This window comes from Diadema antillarum, unplaced genomic scaffold (assembly GCF_040938485.1).
Source record: "Diadema antillarum isolate AM-2024a unplaced genomic scaffold, OU_Dant_1.0 seq00001863_RagTag, whole genome shotgun sequence".
Lineage (NCBI taxonomy): Eukaryota > Metazoa > Echinodermata > Echinoidea > Diadematoida > Diadematidae > Diadema > Diadema antillarum.
Genome location: NW_027272533.1, coordinates 70,592 through 92,992, shown reverse-complemented (window position 1 = coordinate 92,992; position 22,401 = coordinate 70,592). Strand labels below are relative to the sequence as shown.

General features: G+C 38.4%; 1 protein-coding gene across 2 annotated transcripts in view; it reads right to left on the bottom strand.

The window, feature by feature from the left end:
• The window catches only part of LOC139712826 (protein phosphatase EYA1-like), a 134,254-nt gene that overhangs the window by 59,515 nt on the left and 52,338 nt on the right, over positions 1–22,401 (bottom strand). Inside the window, exons 4-6 of one of the 2 annotated variants that reach the window (XM_071624616.1) lie at positions 20,308–20,433; positions 18,707–18,789; positions 18,235–18,391 (exon numbers count right to left, since the gene is read on the bottom strand). In XM_071624616.1, the coding sequence (XP_071480717.1) occupies positions 18,235–18,391; positions 18,707–18,789; positions 20,308–20,433 (366 nt within the window). Of the gene's footprint in view, positions 1–18,234; positions 18,392–18,706; positions 18,790–20,307; positions 20,437–22,401 lie in introns of both variants that reach the window. The other variant, XM_071624617.1, reaches the window with a different exon arrangement.

Genomic DNA, 22,401 nt, shown 5'->3' with positions numbered 1-22,401 from the left:
TATCCCATCATCCCTCATCCTCCATGTGAGGTCCTCCATCCACCACCTATAGAACATCTCCTCCTCCTCCTCCTCCTCTCCCCCCCCCCCAAAAAAAAAAAAATGCATGTGCATTTCTCACTCTAACTCAGTCAAGACTCATGCACTATTACTTAATCAGGTTTTCCCTCTAAAAGAGGGTGTGATAGGCATGCAAATAAATTCTCTTGAATAATGCAGGATATCCTCCTTTAAGACCTACTTATGTCAGATGCTTAAAGTAATTTGTGAATATGTTCAAGCGCAGGAAGAATATAGCCCGCACCCCTTTACTGTAAAAAAAAAAAAACACCAATCAGTTCCTCTGCTATAAAAGACTCTATAGAAGAGGATCAAGCGTTTCTTTTTCCCCTCACATCCAAAGCTTCTTTGAGGAATCTCCAAAGAGGAAGTCTTCGAACCAACCTCTCACCTGGTATCACATCACCACGGAGAAGAGCTGTGCCAAGAATAGCCAACGGATCTGGTTACAAATTTATGCCCGGCAATTAAGCAGCACCGACACACACACACACACACACACATGCATGAATGCTGCAAAACTTAAGTTAGCCATAATCAAAGTAGCCATATCCTACAATTTGATAGATTTTATGGGGTTTTTTTGCCTCTCCCTCTCAAGAATGCTCAAGTTGTACTGTGTTTTGGCCACACCGCATCACACAATGACCCCTTACCATTGGAGAAAGAGGGGAAAAGTTTAATACATGTGTATTCTCCATATTTCTTCACATCAGTTTTGCGAACAAGGAACAGATTCACACTAATCAACACTGAATAGATCATCAGATAGATGGATGGATTATATACATGAATGAAAGAATATGAAAGTGATATATTGATGAACTTGCATACAGACGAAAAGCTCTAACAGCACACAGATGAGTAACTCCTATTTGCACGGATAGACCATTGTACACACAGGTAATACGACTGAGAAGAAGGATGCTATAACCATTTAGAAATGGAGCAAGTGACAAATGTTTAAAAACACTGATCATTAGAAATAACAAAATAAAACATTTCCAGTGATACCTCACTTCTTATACATAACAAGAAATATACTTGAAGATCTGATTAAACATGTCCCACTTTTTCTTATCATTGTCTTTGCTTCTTTTTGGCAGCTTTATTCACAAATATCTCAAATCAACACAAATGGAGTTAACTCCTTTTGCAATGAAGCTCTTTATATGCATATGAATACATATACTCAGTATATGCCTCTTTAAGCACATAATTGAATACTTGCAGAATCCAAGAGAAAGCAAAGTGATGTAAGTACATCCCCACTGGCTGAGCGTCGTAACAACAGCATCGATATTGCAGTGAGATGGATTAATAGTTCTTAGAATACTAGACAGAAGCTCTGACTCATTACATCTTTTATCCAAAGAGACTGCCTTTTTTTCCTCTCTCTCTCTTTTTAAAACAAGACCAGCCCTCTTCAAACAGCTACGCGATGATTCAGGCATTCCATAACACTCCACGCTGCTTTTGATGTTGACATTACACGCAACATCCGCTTTGGTTTTTCTAACTAGTTCCTTCTCCTTCTCTGAAAAAAAAAAAAAACAGAAGAAAAATATAACATGCCGACGAGAGTGTCCACAATCGCAGAACACATTGTGCGGACTAAGTTTCGATTGTTCGCCACGGCCAAGAAAATACACCGAGCATGTATGCCTCGACAGTGCTGCAAATAATTATGTCCAAGTCCTTAGTAGAGTCCTCTTTCAGAATTTTTAAGCCTCAATTTCGAAAGTCTTTCTCAAGCTTAGCTTAGCATTTATAAACTTCTTTTCTGACCTCCCTATAAATGACACATGATGTCAAAGTTGAGATTTGTCTTTCCTTTAAAAAAAAACCCACAAATGATCTACCTCAATATGATCAGGCTCAGGAGTAACAAATGTACCATCAATTTGTCTTTAAAGGGACTGTACAGTACTGGTTGAAGTGGGGATTCAGGTTTATAACATTAATTAGTGAGATAAAGAGAAACCTGTTATGAAATATGAAAGGGCATGTAATTTTAAGAAGGATTCAATGTTTATTTGATGAAAATTGGTTTTCAAATGGCTGAGATATCCAAAAAAGTGATAATAATAAAAGGCGATAGGCCGCGCCTTTTATTAGGATCTCTTTGTTTCACCTTGTTTTTGGATATCTCAGCCATTTCAAAACCGATTTTCATCAAATAAACTTATGATACCCCTTCGAATTGCATGCTCTTTGACATCTCTTAGAGTGGTTTCTAAATATCTTGCAAAACATTAAAAGCTAGATCCTCACCTCAACCAGAACTGTACATACCCTTTAAAAATGTTCCTGACAACACTGTTAACCATTCTTCACCTACCTATACAATGTAGGTGTCAGCATCTGTTCTAACAGCTTCTTACGATGCTTTTGTTCAGTCACAAAATAAAACATTTCTCTTCTATTCAATTTCACAGAGAATTTTATTTTGTGCAGATGAAAGTGGTTTTGGGCAGTGAAATGAAAGTGACAGTTCAAGAGATCGCTGAAACAAAGTCCACCACTCGATTAATATTCCAACATGACAAGGTGATTACACACATAATTGGCCAACATGGTTTTCTGCGGACATCGACAAAACCTGTTGCCATGGCGACAGGATGCAGATGCACCCACCTGCTTAACCCGTGGCTTACAGAAAGCTGGCATGTAACCTTTGAACTCTACTGTGAAAAACCAAATCTTCTAGATAATGGGTTCATATTCCCCCAATTGGCTATTCAAATGAACTGTCAATGTTTTGGGGCTTTTCCGTGGAACAAATGAATTATAGATACAATAAACATGTACACTTAATTTGAGATTGAGTGGGAAAGGTTTTGGTTGGTTTGGTTGACAGTGACGATTCAAATACAATTTAGAAAGATTTACACCAGAAAAATGAAAAATTAAGAACAATGAGCCAAAGAAGATATTTACTTAAATGAAAAAAAAGCTAAACAAACAAAACACAGGGGAAAATACCCAAGTCTAAAAAACACTCCAGATGAAAGAGAAGTATGTCACTGGTGAATTTGTCGGAATTTTTCATGTCAAAGAAATTTTTCTACACTAAATTTCTTCTCATTTGCACATGGTATATGTCACTGCCTTCAAAGTGATCTCAAAGAAAAAAGAGAACATTTTGGTGATGTTTTGCTCTTTCGCATGCAATTCCTCGGCTTTGAAATTTTTGAACTGCGATATAAATGATCTGCTGCTTCCACCACGTTACGTTGCTGCACATGCACACACACACACACATACACACACTAATTCATGTCAGCTTTGGAGTCATTCTATCGCTGTCACTTTGCCGTTCTTCCGCAGCTATCCCCGTCCCCACCCCCCGGGGGAAATAAATGCGGAAAACTCGACATACCCTTATCCCATGCTTAAAAAACCCAAACATAAATATTCAATGGTTACCTCACTAGCGGAGAAAGCAAGAGAGTGAGAGAGAAAAAAGAAGGAGAACATCAGCGAAATGAGACAAGAGAAGGGGGAGAAAAAGTCAGGGTGCCCCCAAGAGAGTCGCTGAGAGTGCGCGCTCACAAGAATGAGACGGATGGGAGGTTCAAGAGAACAAGCGGTCTCGTCGGTGTACGTGTTTGAAGATTATCCGCGGACAAAGGATGCTTGGGGTTTCGGTCGACTCTCAATGAAATGGACGGGAGTCTTGCGATTTCTCTGAAAAACAGAGATTGTACTGACTAAAATGTTGCCACAATTCATTTGAAGCAAAAGAGAGAAAAAACAAACAAATCTTCTACCTATTTTGAGAAATAACAATACCATAGAACTCTAGGGCATAGGGATTAAAGAAAACCTGCAGCTTATAAACACAGCATGCTGACCAAGAGAGGATAACTACTTTTTAATCATCTGAGACAAGTATTTGCTTTACTTAGATCAGCACCTCCTAAATCCACCCCTCACCCCCCCCCCCCCTTAAAAAAAAAAAGAAATGTAGACTTGAGAAAATAGAAAAGTAGCTGATTTGTGTAACAATGTTTTTGTGGCACTCGTTTCCTCAATTCTTCAACAGTTTATCTGAGTGTGGTTGGCTATTCAAAAACAAATAAACAGGCAGACAGGTAAGTAAATTATCACAGAGCTACATGTCCATATACCATATCAAAACTCTGCACAGATCTTGCTGCCTTCATATGTTTGATCTTATTGTGATCAATAACTATTCCTTATATCGCATAAGACAGAACTCTGTATAAGTTATCTTGTTGCATCAATCACATGTTTGTGCATGATTTGATACTATGTTAGACAGTTTTCATGCCACAAGTATTCTATCAGTTATCTATTCTAGGACCACAGTACCCTTATAAAAATCTTAGGTTGCGGCAAGCTTGCAGCAAGCTTGCGGTAAGCTTGCGGCAACCTTAATTAGCTTGTATTAAAGAGTGCAAGCTTGCGCATGCTTATTGCCATCTTACTGCAAGCATGATACAAACTTGGCATCCCCTGGTAAGCTTGCTGCAAGCTTGCAGTAAGCTTGCTGCAAGCTTGCGGTAAGCTTGCAGCAACTTACCATTAGCTTGTGGACGATTGCAAGGTCGCAGATATGATTGCAAAAATAATCGCAAGCTTGCAGATTGTGTCGCAAGCTTGCAGATAAGTTTGCAAGACCATATGAAAGCTGTGCAAGCTTATGACAAGCTTGCGGTGAGACAACTAACAGCTCTGCAAGCTGGCCGTAAGCTTGCAAGTAATGCAGAAATCTCCGCAAGCTTACCACAAGCTTGCAGGCCATTATCAGAATTTCTGTGAGCTTGTCGCAAGCTTGCAGGTTGTTAAAGAAAACTCCTCAAGCTTACTTAAGCTTGTGAACTGTGATCAAAATCTTTGCATGCTTGCTGCAAGCTTGCGGGTTAGAACTTCGCAAGCATGCAAAATGCAGTCAAAATCTTCGTGAGCTTGTCCCAAGCTAAAGCTTGTGGGTAAATTGTTAGAGCAAATTCTGCAACCTTACCGCAAGCTTACTGCAACTGTATGGCCACAATCATAATCTTTGCAAGCTTGTCGCAAGCTTGTCGCAAGCTTGTCGCAAGCTTATAGGTTAATTGATAGAGAAAATTGCCTGGTGCCCTCTCAGTTACAAAAAAGAAAGTTACTTTGTTCACTCTGAAATTCAAAATGGCGGTTTGACTGTTTCTGTGTGCAGCTTAGATTTAAGGACAATAATTCTGTTAAAGGTATGAAATTGATTAATACTATTATAACTAACTGCATGCATTAACATGCTGAATAACTTCACCATATTTTGATTCCCCATAAACCTCAATAATGTACACATTTTAACAAAGTAATCATAGTAACTTCCCCTAAATGTGCAATACAGTCCCACCCATTGTAATTTGTGTGTGTATTAACAGGTATTTTTATTGTTACATATAACTCAATACCGGTACATTCTGCATACCTCTTTTTTTTTAAATAGTAAAATAAATGAATGTATAATAGACTTGAGTGTATTATTTATACTTCATCCTTTTTTTTTATGTTTCACTTTTGTGCAAATTTCAATTAAATTTCCTAATTGTATCCCCCGAACAGAGTTCGGAGGATACTATGGATTTGGCCTCGTTGCACCGCTGCGTCCGCTGCGTCCGCTGCATCCGCGTCCGCCACAGAGATTTTCTTGTGAGAGCGCTCTACTGGCTGCAGTTCTTCGTAGATCATCTTCAAATTTGGCATGAAGGTGTATTATGGTACAACGAAGATGTCTGTTGTTTCTGGTGATGGCGCCCTCGCTTGTTCTGTCTTTATACATGAAAATAAGGTCAATTTAACAGGGTCTGCTTGTGTGTGCAACGTACGCTAGCCTTGTTTCTTGACCCATTTTTTTTTTTCAAATTTGGTAGGCCTATGTATTAATGTATCATAGTCAAATCTATACACCTACGTGTATACCTATTGATAATGCTGCCCTCACTGTTCCACCTTTTACAGGGTCAAAGGTCACCCTGATCATGTCAAAATTTGCAAATGTGCTTTAATATGCAATAACTTGATTGTTACTCAACGGATTTTATTCAGACTTGCTAAGGAGGTGTATGGGTGGTCATTCTACATGAAGGACACAACAGTTTGTGGTGATGGCGCCCTCAGTGTTCCGACTTGGATGCCATGTCACATTTCTTGTGTGTGCTCTATCAGCCACATTTCTTATTAGATTTTCTTCAAATTTGGCAAAAAGGTGCATCATAGTGAAATCAAGGTGCCTATTGTTTTTGGTGGTGGTGGTGCCCTCGCTTGTTCCGTCTTTATACATGAAAAGGTAAATTCAACAGGGTCTGCTTGTGTGTGTGATGCTGGCCTTGTTTCTCGACCGATTTTTTTCAAATTTGGTATGTAAAGGTATCATAGTCAAATCTATACACCTATACCTACAGTGTATTGATAATGCTGCCCTCACTGTTCTAGCTTTTACAGGTTCAAAGGTCACCCTGACCATGTCAAAATTTGCAAAAATGCTTAAATATTTATGCAATGACTTGATCGTTACTCACTGGATTTTACTCAGACTTGCTATTTTAAAGGAGGTGCGGGTGGTCAATCTACATTGTACATGAAGGACACATAACAGTTTGTGGTGACAGCGCCTTCAGTGTTCCGACTTGGAGGCCATGTCACATATCTTGTATATGCTCTATTCGTAAGCTATTTAGAAGCGACATTTCTTGTCAGATTTTATTCAGGCTTGCTATGGAGGTTTTGTGGGGGGTTATTCTAGGTACCGGTAACAAAAGTTTTCATTGACAGCTTCCTCATTGTTCCAACTTTTAAGGATATGTCATATTTCTTGTATGTGCTGTATGGTACTACATGTAACCTCAATTCTTATGGGATTTAATTATTCAGACTTGCTAAGGATCGGTAAACGAATGATCATTGTACATGTACATGTAGGACACAACAGCTTGTGGTGGTGGTGCCCTCATTGCTCCAACTTAGATGCCAGTCACATTTCTTGTGCATGCTCTATCAGCCACATTTCTTGTTGAATTTTGTTCAAACTTGCTATTGAGGTTTATGGGGAGTTATTCTAGGTAACAAAAATGTTCATTGCCAGTGCTCTCATTGTTCAAACTTTTATAGGATGACATGTTATATTCCTTGTATGTGCTATATACCAGCCTCATTTCTCGTCAGATTTTATTGTATCCTGCGACAGTTGCCATATTATACAACATTCTGGCCTAAAGTAATCCAGATGGGGAATGGGAGATTGGTTCAGGGGATACAATGTATGTGAAGAGTTGTTCGCAAAAACCGATAAGTCCATATTTACCAAATGGAGATATTTGCGATTAAAGGTCAAGAAAAATAAAGAGAATAATAAGGAAATTTTTGCTTCTTTTGACCGTAACTTCAAAAATGTACCTTTATATGTAAGGACCAATATATCATTTTAAGGGTATAATTTGTACTTTATAACAGAAACCGTACTTCAAAATCTTCAAAAATGGACTTATCGGTTTTTGCGAACAAACTCTTCAAGTGCTCGAACGGGTCTCCTGTGCGAGCGCTCTATAGTAATCAAATTTCTTAATTTCTTTAAAAAACTAAGCTTGCAAAGGCTTGCGACAAGCTTAGCAGCAAGCATTCCGCGAACTGGTGGCATAGCACACAAGGTTGCAAACTCCCTGCAAGCTTGCAGGTCAGCTAGCCCTGCAAGGTTGCCAGAAGTCAATACACAAGGCTGCAAATTTGCAGGTCAGCTACCAGTAGCCCTGCAAGGTTGCGGCAAGCTAATATGCAAGGTTTCAAACTTTGTGCCAGCTTGCAGGTCAGCTAGCCCTGGAAGGTTGCAGCAAGCTAGCATGTTGGGTTGCGGCTGCTCATTTGAATATTTGGAACCCTGCAAGCTTGCCGCAAGCTTGCCACAGACTGGCCCGCAAGCTTGCAGCGAGCTAGCCAGCAAGCTTGCGGCAAGCTAAAAACTTTGTGCAAGCTTGCAGGTATGTGAGCTAGCCCTGCAAGGTTGCAGCAAGCTAGTATGCAAATTTGCAGCAGCTCATTTAAATATTTGGAACCCTGCAAGCTTGCTGCAAGCTTGCTGCAAGCTTGCCACAGGCTGGCCCGCAAGCTTGCAGTGAGCTGGCCGGCAAGCTTGCGGCAAGCTAAAAACTTTGTGCAAGCTTGCAGGTATGTGAGCTAGCCCTGCAAGGTTGCAGCAAGCTAGTATGCAAATTTTCGGCAGCTCATTTAAATATTTGGAACCCTGCAAGCTTGCTGCAAGCTTGCCGCAAGCTTGCCGCAAGCTTGCCGCAAGCTTGCCAAGATCTGGCCCGCAAGCTTGTGGCAAGCTAATCCGCAAGCTTGCGGCAAGCTTGCGAGGCATGCTTTACAGATTTGTATAAGGGTACTGCCAGAAATTCACACTTCAAAAGCAGCATTGGAATTCATTCTATTCGCGCCGATGCCTCAATATTGATGCACAAGATATGGTATGAGTATGATCGCATAATAATGTCAAATATATAGTATCTGAAATATGACAAGGAAGTAAAGTTTCACCAAGTGGCAAAAAGAGTTATTCTGAGCTGCCCATCAGAAATGTGAAAATCCATTATCCATGCAAACAATCATTCTCTGAATCACTGTTATTTTCATGATAAAGCGAGTAGCTGAACATTAAATGACAATCCATTTGCAGATGAAACAAAAACCTAGCATAAGAGCTTCAAAATAGTTCTAAAATGTGAGTTAGGGATAGCAACAACCAATGTAAAAATTTGAACCAGTACAATCGATGTTAAGTATTGTTAAATATACAAAATGTGAACAACAGTTATAATAAAAATGTTTGCAGATTAAACTGTCTACAGTTATGGTTTAATAAGAAAAATAGTGATATCTCCTTATATTTTAGGCTTTATTGTAAAAATCTTATACGCTAAGATGTTGTGTGATACAACTAACCTACACATATGCATCAAAAGTGCTATCTTGAACATTTTTAAATCACTGCTCCCAGAGGTAAACAGGACCTTTAAAGGGTGGACGGGGAAGGGGGAGGTATCCCAGCTACACGTACCAAGCTGAGGGGCGCAAAAGAATGCAAATTGCACCCCCCTCCACCACTCTCTCTGGCCCCCCATCCCAGGGAGATTGCAGACTGTTATTAGTGTTTGACTGGTTAGCGGAGTGATCATATTAGAAATGACATGGCTATAATGGCCTATCACATGGGGCTCTGCCTCCCCCGTCACCCCCATTAAGCCTCCGCGCCCTGGCTGGGTTCGGCGGGGCAGCAGCAAGCGGCGGCTCGGAGCTCCGCCCTCTCTGTAGCGCCCTCAGAGGTCACGGGAGGTCGTCATCTGCTGCCTAGAGGTGACAGCAGTAACCCCCGCGACCCACAAACAAAAAAACAGAGAGGGGGAAAAACCCAGGGTCAATCAAAATTCCTACCCCCTTTTTCATTCCTCGTTAATTTCTGGAGGCACTTTTCAAATCTCAGCGCCCAAGTGCCATTATACCTTCTTTTCAGGAGACTTATTGTTGAAGTCTGTCTTTCCAGCTTATTCTCCTTTTCTCTACTTCACTAGTTTTCTACTCACACTCACTCTCTAGCTTCTTTCCATGTCTCTTTTCCCTTTCTCAACAGCCTTTTAGCATTCTGTATTTTGTTTTCCTCAACAGTATCTACGATTCATTTCATTCTTAATATTTTTCACTGTAACTTCCATCTTGCATTCACTACAACCTCCTTGCTAAATTAGATTTTAGAAAAAAATATTGAAGTCAGCTATCAAATGATTCCATCTCTTTGTAAACTAGTAATTTTTCTTTTGCACGTGAACATGAAACCTGAATGTACCATCCTTAAAATCCTACAAAGATTTCCAATGGACTACTACCATCACAATCTGTGTATTTGCCGTTTCCATTCCTTGAAGGGAAAGTTTCCCCGACACAAAATTCCTCAGTACAAATTTGAAGGGAAAAAAAAATCTACAAATTACATGAGAGCGTTATAGATTTTCAAGATTTTTTTAAATTTTGTGTGTTGTCATCATATATAGATTGGAACTCTGCAACAGTTTGTGATGTCATAGTAATGGAATGATTATTACAGACAAGTAGAAGGGTGATAAAATGACAGAGGCAACAAGAAGCGGAAATTAATCTTCAATTTTTGCAATGAAAAGTACTCCTTTGACCTGTTGTCAAGATATTTCAATTCTAACATTATTCTCAACGCTTCCCGGTGGAGTTGGACTATGTCCTCTTTCAATGTCCTCAAAAGAAAAACACAAAAACAAAAATGAAGATTTGTAACATTCCTCTTCTGTGTTTTATTTCCCCACAGCAGTGATAAGTGTCTGAATTCCAATCCAAGGAAGATACCACATTGAATTAGTCAGAATATTACAAATTCATTCCTTTGTTTTAAAACTGAAATAAAACAAAACTACACAAAGTGTATGCTGATGAACATGCCCAACTTGTCAACAGTCAGCTGAAAAAGATTTTTTTATTTCTAAATGAATGTCTGACTTCATTTTTAGAGGCTATATAAAATAAAAAACATGAGGTCATCGCAGGAAGGTTTTACATTTTGAAATTTACATCCATATGTAAAACCATGTGTATACATGATAATGAAATTAATACATGCAGGTGCTTTACAAGCTTTACCTACAAATTCATAACTTTCGATTGACTTGTCTGATTTTCGTCAAACACTAACAAAGGTTTCACTAATCTTTTCTTTTTACATTCACTGACACCATATAAAGTTTGTGGGGGGAACTCTCCCTTTAAAGGGATGGTACAGTATTGGTGGAGATGAGAATTGGGCTTTGAACTTTTTGCGAGATACCAAGAAAACGCTTATGAAACAGTACAGAGCAAGTTTATTTGATGAAAATCGGGTTTGGAAGGACTGAAACATCCAAAAACAAAGTAAAACAAAGCAATCGTACTAAAGTGTGGGTCCCACACTTATTAGAATCGCTCTGTTTTGGATATCTCAGCCATTTCAAAACCAATTTTCATCAAATAAACGTTGAATTCCTCATGGAATTACATGCTCTTTCATATTTCATAAGAGGTTTCTCATTGTCTCACCAAAAAATGTTTAGAAACCTGAAATTAGGTCTCAACCAAAACTATACGATCCCTTTAAGCACTTTGCATTCGAGCGTTGTTTATCCTTTGTCTGTCGCTTACTTTGCTATAACTAGCTGTTGACTTTGAGTCTGTATTCTACGTCCCCTCACGTTGGCATTGTCCATTCTTAAAACCACTTCAATATCATATGCCTATCACTTTCTCACGCCAACAGTGATACATCACCTCAGTCCAAGATTTTAATATAGTTATATACTTTTGGTCACTTCCTTTATATCTCATTTTTTTTGCCTTGCTCTTTTTCTCTCTCTCCGTATCTTATCCCCCCTTTCATGCCCGGACCATGCCCTCACTTTGATTGAAAGCTCAATAGAACATTTAATAAACTTGTTTACAGCTCCAAGATATTGGTGTTCCTTGGCTACAGTACATATTTCGAAGGGGTGTTTGGATTAGCCGTGAATAGAGCTCTTTTCTGCCATTATTCCCCTTTTTCTTTTCTCGCTGTTTAGCAGAAGACGCTATTAAAGAATAAAATAACAACCCTGATCGTAGACGGAGAAAGGGCGAGGGGAAAAAGAAAAGAAAAATAGAGAGAAAGGGAGAAGGGGACGAAAAAGGGTATAATTGCCCATGAAATTTTATGGCCCAATTTTCATGATTGTTCTTAATACCCTGGAGAGGGGGCCACTTTCAGAAAGATTTTTTTTTCCTTCTTCTTTTCTTTTATGCTGGTCTCACGGAAATACTGCACACACACACACACACACACACGCACACACACACACACACACACACACACATAACAACAAAAAAAAGATACATTAACGCTGAACCACCAGCACAATCAACAGTTCTCAGGACGGGGGTTGTTTCACTCGATAATCACCGCAGTCTGCTTGCGTTGCAGTACTAAATAAAACTTGGCACTCAAATCTGCCTCCCTGACTCTGAAAAAGGTATGTGTAGCTTGCACGTACCACCATCACTACCTAAGCAATTCAAAATCAGCAAAATACATGTAGACAACGTTTCAATAGCTGGTATAGCCAGAAACTTGTACAGTTGCTACAATGAAAATTGGTCGATGAGATTGAGTTATTTTATTATGACCACTACACAGACATGTGACCTCTACATGTTACGTATGCAACTAATTAATCATGTTAGACCTAATCAGTAAATCAGTAAAACCTGCTTTTCGGCAAGAATCAAACAAAAGTTTGATTCCTTACCTTAGCGACTTCAGCTTGTACAAATCTTGAAGTCCACAAATGTTTTACAAATTAGAAATGTTTGTGTATTCATGGAGCATCTTACAGTGTTATTGCAAGTTGGTCTATGATATCTAAATTAGCTGTCTCAATACATCTGAACTTTAAATCCAGTTGGTTCTTCCTTTCGTCTCAGAATTGTGCTTATTTAGTACCAACTTTTCTTACCACTTCTGTGGATATTTGGACATAAAGTGAGACAACAAGGAATATACACCTGAAAAGTCTAGTTATCTTTGAAAAAAAAAATGCTTAAGGTCAGAAAGTCAAAGTGTACAACTTAATCACGATGTATCTTTTTGGTGATGGGTTATGCGCACAATTGTTACTACATAACAGCATGATATCATCTCAGAAGTAGGTATTAGAACAGTTATTAACCCATAATGTGCCATGTTCACCAGCTGGCACATCCAAAATGGTGAGCTCTTTCTGTGCCGATGGGCAACGGTGTCTGGAAACTAATTGCTTGGGAGTAAACACTACCTAATCCTCTGATCAGTATTGTGTCATCAATGAATGAAGATTTAAACCCTCGTGGACTTGCTTACTTTCTTCCCTTTCCACTACCACAGTTTTTAGTATTCAATAAACATGTCCTTTAATCCCATTTATCTGAGCTAGATGATTTAGAAGAATTAGTTGCAAGATTTGTTTTACACAGAAACTTCACAATAACTTTTGGAATGATTGCGATAGAGATGAAGGGGGCAGTGGGTATTGAAGATACTTGAGACTGTCTGCTGAGTTAGGGTCTTTATGAAATCTCAATTTGAATTTTCGTCTAGCTCCTTCAACTTCAGTCCGAACTGGGTGCATGAGAGATGGAGAGTTACCAGGGCGGGGCACAAAACAAAAATGTCACACCTCTGGGGGGCTGTGTGTCACAAAAGGCAGTGCCAAACAGCATCAGGCTCTGCTTGACATGTTTCATGCTCAAATCACCACAGAGAGTATGCCTTTTTTTTTTCTTTCTTCTTCTTCTTCTTTTTAACGAGAGGAGTTTCAGCAAAAGTTGGGAAGAAGGGGGAGGAGGAAAGGGAGGAGGAGGAGGATGAGGAGGAGTATTGTCAGAAAGAAGAGACTCTGAATGTTCCCATGCATCCGATGAGTTTGAAATGCTGGGGCAGAAATAACTGTTGAAATTCCCTTTGTGATTGACAGCGATTCGGGAGGGGATGCTTTCCAAGACAATGATGAATGCGAACAATATCGAAATGATTCTTATCATGATTTGTTATTTGGGGGGTGGTACACTAACCTCACCACCCCCCCCCCCCATTCTATATTTCTGTCTCTCTCCATTTTTCTCCCTTCTCCTATCAAATCGGAATATTTTCCTCGAGATGCTTTCGGAATGTGACAAGTCGGGTTGACGATGACAACCGCTTCAAAGGGTTTTGGAGAAAGAAAAAAGAAAAAGAAGGAGAAGAAGAAATTCAGCAATGGGGGAACGTGACTTCCACGCAGATCCCAAACAAAAATCTGACAAACTCTCGTCTGCGAGAGGTTTCTCGGCCCCCCTGGACACAGAAATCATTGAAGGTTGTTCGGAGGAGCAGCTAGGCAACAGTTGACGTCGCAGCAGTCAAAGGAAAGTGGCAGAAATTGTGCCTCTGGGCACGTTGGATAGGAATCATTGAAATGAGGGAGAGAGAGAGAGGGAGAGGGAGAGATGTTGGGGGAGGAAAAAGGCAGGCAAGCAGGATTTTGAGATTGCGGCCGGTCGTCGGGACCGCGCCTGTATCGGGCGGAGAAATGTCAGGAACATCGCCGGGAGGTGTTTGAATTCAAAGTTTGAATATTTTCCACGGCTGGCTTAATGTCAGGGACTGCGACCCGCCGGTGACTCACATCGCTCAGAGGCAAGGGGGTTCAAAGGTCAAACGCCCCACTGTTTCATGGTCAAGGTAACCCCAACATTGAAGTGACAAGTCCACTACAGGCTCTATTTGCAGAACAATATGCTAGAACAAGGAAATGCCCGCATCATTACTGTTTGACGTGTCCATGTGGCTTTCCATAGACAGCCTTTTGGTTGGTATTTTCTTCATATTCCTCAGTTGAAGTACTTGTTTGCACATAATGGCAAGAGAGACTTATATGTGAAGTTTAGCTTACGGTTAGGAGGAGACTGCAAATTATATGATATGAAAATGAATTCTTAAATGCTGTGGTACACTATGGATAAAAGATTCTGCACTTTACCCATTGAGGATGGGCTGGTTTTGCCATAGACACCTGCCTAAGCATACTCAGGACTCATCCTTAACGGGTTGATAAGAGATCCTGGTTCCTAATGAATGCATTAGTTCTTGGACAACAAATTCCAATCTTGAGATTGTCGATGGCCCCTCTAACCCAAATTTAGAATGAATATCCAGAAATGCTGATGAAACATAAACAATACAATCATACAGTCTGCTTTGAAGACAATGCTATAATCATTGAGGCTTTTTTTTTTTCAGGTAAATATTGAATCGTTGTTGTTACTATTATTATCATCATTACAATTACTATCATCATCATTATCATCATCATTATCATCATCTTTGTTTTATTGTTATTGTTACATTATTATTATTATTATTATTATTATTATTATTATCATTATTATTATCATTATTATTATTATCATTATCATTATTATTATTATTATTATTATCATTATTATCATTGTTGTTGTTATTATCATTATCAATTTTTGAGTGTGTGGGTGTGTGTGTGTATTTGTGTGAACGAAATGATGCACAGAATGCTATGAAGCATGAGGCAAAGGCCAAATGTTATATTTTCTTTGCATTTCCTTGTGCCATAAATCAACTGGCTACCATACCAGCAAATACATGTATATGGACATCTATGCTTACCCTTTCCAAACTCTTTTTTTTTTTTTTTCCTTAGGGGAATGCAATAATTTAGAGAGCCCTAGAGTGGTTTCAACTGACGTAAGTTGAACAGCATCTTACAATGAAATTAGCGATGTATTGTAAAGAATGGCGGGGATGGAGTCCCGAATAAGATAATATGTAGAGTACTTCACGTTCAGTGACATCGATAACAAGGCCTCTAAATCACTCCTGCATTAGTGATATTAAGGCCCATCAAATTTCTAGGCAAAGGTGACTCTTTTACAGGTATCAGATTCCTTTCTTCTTCTTCAAAAAAAAGAAGAAGAGATGAATAAAAGGCGCAATCAATCACCTATCTCATTTGGGCTGAAGGAGTTTGTTCCTGATTGACACAAAATCTAAACTGCATATTATCAGAAAACAAGTAAGTTAAAAAAACAAAAAACAAACTTGCATATTCCCTTTTCATCAAAAGTTTAGAAAATAGTACACAAAACAGACAGACAGACAGAGATATAGTATTTGAACTATCAGGAATGTATGAAGGGACTCCATTACTAGAATGGTGATATCAAAATTAAAATGAAAGACAGCCAACTTCTCATGTGATTACTCAATGGCATTCTACCTCCTTGACATACAAAAAAAAGCTCCATTTACTTGCTTTCTCCATTTTGAAATGTCTTGCATTTGCACAATGCTGGTCTCAGATCCCATTTTTAGTGCATGATGGGTTACATCCATTATCATATCATTAATTGAAGAGGAATTCCAGATCAGTTAAAAGTTTGTCTCAAAAGAGAAAAAAAATATATATATATAAGTACGGTTGTACAATGGTAAATATTTGATCCAAATTTGATTGAAGTTACAGAAGTTATAAAATTGTGAAGTTTCACTAATTTTAGCAAAAACAGTTTTTGATCAGTTGATATATAAATACACCTGTGAGTGAGCTGATGATGTCATTACCTCACAATTTTCCACAGATTGTGTCCCAAAAAAATGACATGAATTAAATTTTCTGCTGCAGCAGCATAAAACACAATCTTTTCTATAACTGAGTCAAAACAATGATCAGTCAGATATACCAGGATTTGAGACTGGCGCATAATTGCACTTGAACAAAAAAATTGGAAATGTCATGATTTTGTGTATGACTATATGGCAAGTTGTGAGGAAATGACATCATCAACTCACTCATTTGCATATTCATATTGACTGTTCAAGAAATATTTTGTAAAAATTAGCACAACTTCACAGTGTCATGGCATTCTTAATTTAAATACAATTTTGATTACATTTTCACTGTTGTGCTTATAAAATTTTACTCTTTCTTATCAGACTGACTCTCAACTGGTGTTGGATTCCGCTTTAACCCGTTGAGGATGAGTCCTGAGTATACTCGGGCAGGTGTCTGTGGGAAATGAGTGTTGTAGCAAAATCAGCCCGTCCTCACACAATGGGTTAATGTTGTAGGCCCTCCTCAGAGAACACTTATCTTGCATCAAGGACGGGGTAAGAAAATAATTCTAAACACACAGGTGATGATTTTACGGTGAACTTGATTTGATTTCTCAAATGATCTCTCCCTTGCCACGTCCACGTTAACTCTGACATATCAAATGAAAACAGCCAAGCAACACTAAACCTATGCTCAAATCTCAACACTCGCGTGTCTCTGGTTCCACGAAAAATCAACAAAGGCATGATGTGGAGTCCTTCTCAGATGGCCCATTACGGATATTTTCGTTTGCCCGCAACCACGTGAAACAACCACCAGGAAAGATCGGCCATAATAATATCTTCTTTTTTTGTCTACTTCTTCTTTTACTGGCCTGAAATGGAAGCCATGTTTTGGAACGACAAAAGGACCGACTTGGATGACACGCTCCCCCAACCTAGCAGACTGCACGATACCATTAGCAGGTCCAGAGCTTGAACCTGAAATTTGATCGGTCTCACACAACATGCTAACATTCATAAGAAGATGTGGCCTCGAGATATCCAATACCATCTCCCATTTTTCAGATTACACAACTTACGGCTTCCACTGGCTCTGGTATCAAGCAGTAATGCAGGAGATTTTCTTGATTTCCTATTAAAATATCAACTGAATGACTGTTGGTATTAGCTGTCACATCAACAACACCAGTAGAGTTTTTGGCCCAAAGTAACCAAACGCACTGAAACTGCAAGTGATACGCATGTGACAATACAATAAAAACCTCCATTTATGGTTACAAAACATATGTGATGTAACACGAAAACACCAAACATATTCACACTTGATGAGGAAGGGAGCAAATGTATTGTCCGTTTGCAGCAATATTTGGAGAAAACATCAGTGAAGTTTGAAGACAATCGGATAATCCGATCAAATTTATCAAATTTTAAAGTTTTGGTGCTGCTATCACTGGATTAGAAGACTGCAACATTTTGCGAAGGTATGCATGGAAAACGATTTAAAAAAAATATAAAAAGAATTCAACATATTCTTATTTTTCTAGCATAATGAAAGAGCACTTGATATACCTCTTTCAGAAAGCAGAGGGAATAATATTACTCATAACAAGCCAGAATAAGTCGAGGGAATGTGTAATTTTCATAAAAAATGGAATTTTGTGGATTCTCTTTTAATTGTCATACTTCAAACAACACATATAGTTTTCTCTACGTCATTTTCCTGCACTGACCTCATGAATTGTAGTAGTCTTCTCATCCAGCAGCACTTAAACTCAAAGATTTAAATAGATTGTCTGATTATTTCAGATTTCGCCATAACAACACATCCAGCTCCCATCAAGCAGTACAAATTGTAGGTCTAACCCTTTCTCTGCCGGAGGAGTTTGGACAGTGTGTACAACGCTATGAGGTTTTCACCGCCGATTCACATTCAAAGCGAACAAAGGGTTTTAAAAGACGAGAAAGTTTGGGGCGTGACTCACTGTCGCTAGGTAACGGGGCCAACTGGTAGGTGGTGGTGCTGGGTATCGACGGGGTGGCTGAGAAGCTGTTTGACATGTACGGGCTGTAATTCTGAGAAGCATAGTACTGGTTGAAACCGGTTTGGCTATACGTCGGGTACGGACCGTATTCTACACCCTGCAAGCCACCAAGAAGGAAAGACAGAAACAAAAACAAAATAAAAGAGTAGAAAAAAGAACATATAAAGAATAGATTCAAAATGAATTACATCTGCATTGTAATTATACACAATAGCAGCAAAATTCATTGTATGAAGGGTAAAAGATTATTCACACGCTGATCTCAAAACGTATATTGTATTTTATCACACCGACTTTGTTACGTGAGCATAAACTCTTAAACATTGGTTAGTCCTCTGAATGCAATTTCTTTACTGTCTTTCCTTTTCAACAATCCGAAATAAACTAAGCTGGATGTGTGTGTCAGACTCACCTGATGTGTACTGTTGAAACCCTGTGAATTTGTTGTAGTATTGCTGGTTGAGGGGTATGTGTATCCGGCCGTTGTAAATGCGCCTGCGTTTCAAGAAAAGAGAGAGGGAGAGTGAGCGCGAACACCAGATCGTGAAGCGTGTTAGGATATCATAATAGTTAGGCCTACACATCATTCTCACATCCAAGGGGGGGGGGGGGTGGGATTAACGTGAAAAAAAAACAATAAAACAGAAGGGGAAACATGCAAAAAAAAACGTGGCGAAAATTTGAATGAAGGCACTTTTTGTATTGAGTGTGATAGTATTACAATATCATCAAAGCGACTGCAGTAAAATTACTTCCCACGATATGAAAATAATGATAATGCCATCAATGACCATGCAATATTCTCAGAGTTTGATTGCAAAGCGACTTAACTCTGCTGCTGTTAATTTTTGATATATTTGCAATTAAAGCTGCCCCACCCCCTCCTAAGAAAAAGAAATAAGAAAATATGGGACATTCTTAGTTATAAGTTAAAGAACATTCTTTGTTTATGTAACAAGCAAGGTATCGGTAGAAAGGTTTTATTTTGCTGTACCTGATATTGGACTTTAATACTTTAAAATTTTTAAAAATGGTGCTTAACCCATTTTGCAATTAAACTCCTTATTTGGAGGCCTTCAAGAAGGACAATACATGGAACACAATAAAATTTTATACACTACTTCATTATACATTCACAAGACACCGACACAGAATGCGGGTTATGTACAAAAAGCACTGTACAGTTGTAGAAAACAAATGTTGTCAGATTTTAGGAACATTCCACAAATGACTACATTCCACACATTTGTGGGGAAAAACAAAACTGTGCTTACGGCACATGTTTTCAAAATTTGCATTCTTACTCAAAATCATGCTTAGAAAAAAAACAATAATCTATTTCATCGACAATATGCCGCATTTGGCTAAAATTTGTTGCACATATAAAGGGGGAAAAAGGGATGGTGGGGGAATTTGACCTTCTTTTATCAATCTAAATGTGGAATTACATGTGTTTGAACAAGTGTGGGAAAAAAGTAAAAATATGGGAATTTACACTGATCACCAGAACTCTTCATCATCTTAACCCATCTAGGACAGACTGATTTTGCTACAACTTCCCATAGACACCTGCCCCAAGTATATACGGGATTCGTCCTCAATGGGTTAAACAGCAGTGTAATATCATTCATCACTCCATATCTTCCATTTGAAGATTGAAGGAGGCCAGCCGTATGATCAATTTAAGTATCAAAAATAACTGCAGCAATTAAAAACTTCGGCCGGGTGATGCCCATACTTCCTGCTTTACTTTCGGAAGGTGTTTTGATTAAATCGTTCTAAAACTATGCATGGGAATTACGGTCATATGGTATGCACTATATCTGTCTCCATTCCCTTTTGGATGTCACTGGTCAATTTTTTTTTTTAGTTTTAATTTTGTGTGGATGAGAAGTAAAATTACAGTAATCATTCTTTACTTTCTTTCTTTTTTTCAAAAACTCGCATCAAATTGGCATGCTTGAAATTGTCCGGCAGTGTTAATACAAAATAACTGAGGTGAGTGGAATTTACCTTGCATGCCGTAATACGAGCTTTGTCCGGCCTGCGGCGTCCCAACGAAACTCGCCGAACCATATGTACTCAGGTACGACCCCTGACCCGGTATCGTTCCTGGGTCTGTCTTTAATGACTTTGTGCCTGCTAAATAGACAAGAGAAAAATGAGGATTATGATGCATTTTCTGTGAATTTTTTTTTTGTCTCAATCTTCTTCCCTTTTCATTTTTATTTTTAAAGGGCATTTTCAGTTCATTTAAGGCTATTAGAGTGGCAATGGATGCAGTCGGAGATGAAAATATGAAATCACGGACTTAAAAGCAAAACCACCTTATACGAATGAATGCGAGGTGGGGCAAAGTTGAAGCTGGAGAAATAGAGTGATTTTCCTACTAAAAAGAGCTACCACACTGCATGAATTCACTGACAATGTGTTCTTTTTAATTCTCTTTTTTGTTTTTTACCACCGATCTGAGGAGGGGCTTCGATTTAGAAGATGAGGGAGAGTTCTGGTGCAAGATGTCGCAAGATGCGCTCCAATCCGCAAGACCAGAAGGCACAAGAATTACTTACAAGCATGCAAAACGGAAGCACTGGTACAGGACAGCATCACTCACAATTGTTTTCACATTGTGGGTTAATACATAAAATCACATTTTTTAACAGTCACACATAATAATTTGTAATAAAGAAAGTTAAATCTTAACTTCACATGGTCATTAACACAATGACACATTCATCAGATATACGTTTCTCGATATTCTAGTCTCAAGTACTTATTTAGATAGATACTCGTGACTAAAAGTCTGAATAACATCTAAAATAAATATGAAATGATGTTACTGTTATTAATATTTCAATTGTACAAGTTTTATGCAAGTAACATTGTGGTGTCGTTGGTGTTCTTTCCCATTTATACTAATTTTGCTGTTTCATTAGAAATAGTATATTATCACTGAATTTCAACTGCCTGGTTATTTTGTGTTGTAATGGGTTTTGATTCTATGTCTTTGTGGTATACATACAGCTTTGTAAATATATATGTGAATGTATATAATATTAATGATGATGATGATGATGATGACGATGATAATAATAACAATGTGTAATGTAGCTTTAGTGGCTGTAAGGATGATTCTACTAAATAAACCACTAAATAATCACTGATTCTTATTAAAATAAGAAGTTATTTCATATAGAGTTTTAAAAGAAAAAAAGTAGCAAAAATGAGTTTTTATGAGTAATAACTTTTTCTTTCTATTCTTTTTTTTAACCCATTGAGGACGAGTCCCGAGTACACTCAGACAAGTGTCTATGGGAAATGTGTGTAGTAACAAAATTAGTCTGTCCTCAACGGGTTAAGATTGAGGAAAAAGAGAATTAATCAAATATATTTTACCAAGTCAGTAAAATCATGAACCCTTATCCAAATAATTGACCTGAGATATAGGAAACATTGTTTCTCTATAAGGAAAACAAAAACAAAAACGTTGGCAAATACAAAATTTCAGCTCAGATTCTGAATCTGTCTGCCATCAAATATGGAGAAACTTTTTTTTTTCTGTCCACAACAACTGGAAAAAAACATCAATGCTTGTTTTTCCATCATGCAGCACAGACAACCAGATTAACATACAGCACCATCCAGTTTAGTGTTCTGCTTTTTCCATCTAATTACTAGTTTTACACGCTACACAAACGTGTTTTGCTTCGCAAATTGATGATGGCCCACAGCCATTCTTTCTCCACTTTTTCCTTTTTCATAAAATGCGAATGATTGACACATTTATGAGTGTTTCAAGAACCAACACACCCGTGGGTTGCTTGTTTTACAAAGACGATAAGGGAAGAATTAGAAGAAGAAAAAAGAACCTCTTTAACACCCCCACATAAAGTCCTGGTATGATAACCACATGACTCTATCAGGACTTTATACATTGAAAGGGGAATTTCTTTCTATATCAACGAGTCATCTAAGTACCCTCCTTTTTCGACCTTCCTTAAAAAAAAAGGGAAAAAAAAGAAATTGCAAAGGCTGAAGAGCAGAAGTGTGAGAAAACAGCTGGTAAGGGGGTCACCCAAGCCGGAGTTACAGGTAGGTAGAGCTTTT